The 3633-nt window shown below is 36.4% G+C and overlaps 1 protein-coding gene across 1 annotated transcript; it reads right to left on the reverse strand.

The window, feature by feature from the left end:
• Positions 1 to 935: 935 nt before the first annotated feature.
• On the reverse strand, positions 936 to 3633 carry LOC110456322. Its single transcript, XM_021506994.1, has 3 exons — positions 3407 to 3633; positions 1881 to 2068; positions 936 to 1379 (listed from the first exon to the last, which is right to left on the reverse strand). Exons 1-3 carry the CDS (start codon positions 3520 to 3522, stop codon positions 1195 to 1197), a joined length of 489 nt encoding a protein of 162 aa, XP_021362669.1. The 5' UTR covers positions 3523 to 3633; the 3' UTR covers positions 936 to 1194.

The following is a 3633-nucleotide window of genomic DNA, read 5'->3' on the forward strand; positions in this document are numbered from 1 at the left end:
TTTACCTCCCTACACAAGCAGACGATCTGTACTTTACGATGTAGGATGGGAATCTTTATCTGAGCGGAGATCCCTTCGGAAACTTCGACTACTCTATTAGATTCATAACAACCTAACTCCTAATTATCTCAACGCTCTACTCCCTCCTCTTGTATCAGAAAAGTCACAATACAAGTTATGAAATTCTGACCTTTATAATCTGCCTAGACTTGAGTCATCTAACAAGTCTTTTTTCCCTTCTACAATTAGACTTTGGAATCAGTTACATGTACCCTTTGATCATTCAAAAACGCTATTCAAGATAGTAACTTATCTAAAGTATCTTACTACTTTTTCTTTGGCAATAGGAAAAAATATTCTGCATCATAATTTAATTTTGGCTATCTGCCCAATGATAGAAATTCTTAAGATTATATTGAATGATCTGGGGGGGGGGGGGGGGGGGGGGAAGCGGATTAATGCTAGTGTACAGAGTTTTGAAAAATTCGCTTAGGTCATACCGTATTTCAAGTTATTTATGAGTGATTCAAATTCCGCGAATTGGTCCAAAATCGATTTTCCACGTTTGAATTTTGCATATTCATCTCCAATATTGCTATCACGTAATTATATATAAGCTCATGGTCTTTTGTTTCTTCGTGATGCAAATTTAGCGTTTATTCACAATTTTGTTAATTCGCGAATAAAGCGAAAATTAGAAAATCGCGAAAAAAGACCTGATATACAAAATAATGGCATTCCTATGTTATGGTAAATATAGACAGTTGGTCTCTAAAATGTGACCCCGTTCGTCCCCTTCACAAAATGAAAAAATAAAAATAAATGTTTTCGTTCAAAACTAAGAAGGGATTCATGTCTTAAAAGAAACGTCTTTCATCTTCCCATAATTACAGCACACAGAGATAATAAAAACCACACATGAAACAGTTGTCCCTCCATTAGTCTATTTTATTATAATCTCAAATTCACATTCATTATAAAAGTATATTTTAAACAATATCTGTTATAGTAATGATATATATTATTGAGATGAGTCATATCATTAATGTCAATATCACACGCGCTATGGCCTGTTCGTGCTTGTGCTGACGTCAATATGCCGTTGCAACAGCTGGAAAAGTTAATTACGTCATTCGCAGCAAGGTCAAAACGCAATTTTGTCCGCATCTGTCGTTGCAGTCGACATTTCATTCATCATGAAGTAGCCAATTCATTCAGCATAGCAAGAGCTTCTTCAAACGATGACACGCGATGCGTGTGAAGTGAAATACTATCCTCCTGAAGGGATACCATATTAAAGAATATCACCTGGCCGGTGTGCCCGTGGAGAGTTAAGCTGACGTTCCGGTTTGTAAGTTCCGGTATACATTTACGCCTTCCTGCAAAAAAATAAATAGATTTGTTTCAACACAGGTATCTGCCTCAAATACAAAAAACGAAGGGGAGGGAGGGAGGGGGATATACTATCCACAAAATATAATGATATGTCTGTCTCATCCAAAAAGGTGGCTACACTGAGCCTTCGATTTTTATTTTTCTGTCCACCATGGTTTCAGAATGAAAAAAGAATCAGGTTCCGGATGAATAAAATATGATTTCTTTAAAATATTATATTCGGATTATAATTATTCATAAAACACTTTTTCGGAATAAATCTCTGGTATAAAACAGTAGTATACTGATCTCCTGTTTAAATATCAAACCGTGTACCAATCTCCGGATTAACGAGAAAAATAGTTCATGTAACACATTCTGGATTCAAAAATAAACAAGATACAAACATTCGGAATAAATATCAAACGATGTACTAACCTCTGGATTAACGAGAAAAAAATGTTCATATAGAACATTCTGGATTAAAGAATAAGTAAGATACAAACCTTCTGACACACGAATGTTCCCTGTTGACGTCAACACACTGTAGCTGGAGATACCGTAAAACCGATGTCCGAAACATATTGACTGGACATGGTCAAACGTGAGGATTACCACTTGAGGACATGTACCCTGGTAACAAGTGAGTATCACAGAAGGACAGTCTGGCGGTACTCTGTAGGTCGTCGTTTCCCTGAAAATTAAAGTGTATCACAGTTCAATTTAACAACTCTTGTGGAATGGTCTTTTATAAGATGTTGTATCGTGTCTCCAGTCCGCTTGCAAGTCTTAAAATATGCCGCCTAAAATAATATCTAGGACATTTAATGTTCGTTAAATGTAAATAAGAATAAATCTAGCTTAACGTTACCTAAACACTTCATTCTTAGCAGGACGATAAACATCCTGTGTAACTGGACCTTCGTAAATAACATAGTCAGGTCTGGTAGGTTGTCCTTATAGTTTCAATTCCTCCCGAAAAGGAGAGAGGGGTGCTTATAGTGGAGGCGCGCTAATTACGGCAATTATGGTAAAGCACAATATGAATGTAAATTGTCTGCATGCCTTTCGCTCAGTTTCGCCCAGATGACATCGTTGTAAGCTAACTAGTAGCTTGTGGTGAAATACTGTACACACGCGCACTAGTTTGACTTTTGGTTGCTATATAGCTATTTAGCCTTTGCTCCATATGGTGACTGTGCATGTTTATGTGTCTCGATAGGTATTTAGAAACATCGCTTTTTGTACTGTGATATAAATGATATAAAAATATATGAATAAATTAAAAAAATATCTTAATATATGCCTGTTTCTGTTTCTGTTACAGCTTTCCAATAACTCTGTCAACGACCTTACTCTCATGTCAATTCCTAGAAACGTTTATGTGCAGGAAAACACTTCATAGGAATGTTTACAAGAAATCAGAAAAGTCACCACTAAAACTATTTTTTTATATTTTGTTATATATTTCTCAAAATATAATAAACGCATCTTATCACAGTTACGAGTTTAGCAGGAAATAACAAACCTCGGCGCAAACACACAAGAACAAAATGATAATTCACATTTTAAAAAGACGTCATCAGAAACTCAAGATACAAAAAAGTAGATAGAATAAAATTGAAACCTCTCCCAGGGTAGGTTCCTGTCCCACATGTGGTACCCGTTATTAGGGTAAGGGTAAGTTATGATGTCTTAAGGACCCTTGTCCCGCTGTTCTGTGATTTTTCATATAGAATTACAGTGACCTCCCCTTAATGTCGTTTTTAGTTAAGTGTAGCACAGTTGAGCCAGGCGGCTTTCGTTCACCCGGTAGCTCAGTCGGTTAGAGCGATAGTATAATCACTACAGATCCATAGCTTCCACATTTTCAAAGCTATATTTTTCATAAAAGTCTCGCAAGGTATTATTTTCTTTTGTATAAAATACTTATCAACATTAAAAAGAACTTCTATCAATGACGACTGGCCTAAAAAATGAAAAAAAAAATCATAATTGAATTAATATTTACCGTATTGCTTGACCGTCTTACCTTGATATGAAGCCTGAGCATGCAAAACCAGCATTTGGAGGCCTGAAAGGGGCACCTCTGCCAGATGCGACCAACACGGACACGGTCATCAGTGTAAATTTGAGGATCCAGCGCATCTTTCAGGATTTAGTAATACTGCCGTATGTCGTATATGTCGTGATGAAAGTCGATTGCTCGAGAGCTGTTAAATCAACACTGGTGGGCAGAAACGTCTGACTTATATATAT

The sequence above is a fragment of the Mizuhopecten yessoensis genome, unplaced genomic scaffold, assembly GCF_002113885.1.
Source record: "Mizuhopecten yessoensis strain PY_sf001 unplaced genomic scaffold, ASM211388v2 scaffold8657, whole genome shotgun sequence".
NCBI classification, from domain to species: Eukaryota; Metazoa; Mollusca; class Bivalvia; order Pectinida; family Pectinidae; genus Mizuhopecten; species Mizuhopecten yessoensis.

Excerpts from the sequence above, each read along its gene's own strand:
- LOC110456322 (XM_021506994.1), bottom strand. The coding sequence starts at position 3,522 with ATGCGCTGGATCCTCAAATTTACACTGATGACCGTGTCCGTGTTGGTC. Across the intron at positions 2,069-3,406 it reads TGCTCAGGCTTCATATCAAG|GGAAACGACGACCTACAGAG; the intron begins GTAAGACGGTCA and ends TTTAATTTTCAG. Across the intron at positions 1,380-1,880 it reads GAACATTCGTGTGTCAGAAG|GAAGGCGTAAATGTATACCG; the intron begins GTTTGTATCTTA and ends ATTTTTTTGCAG.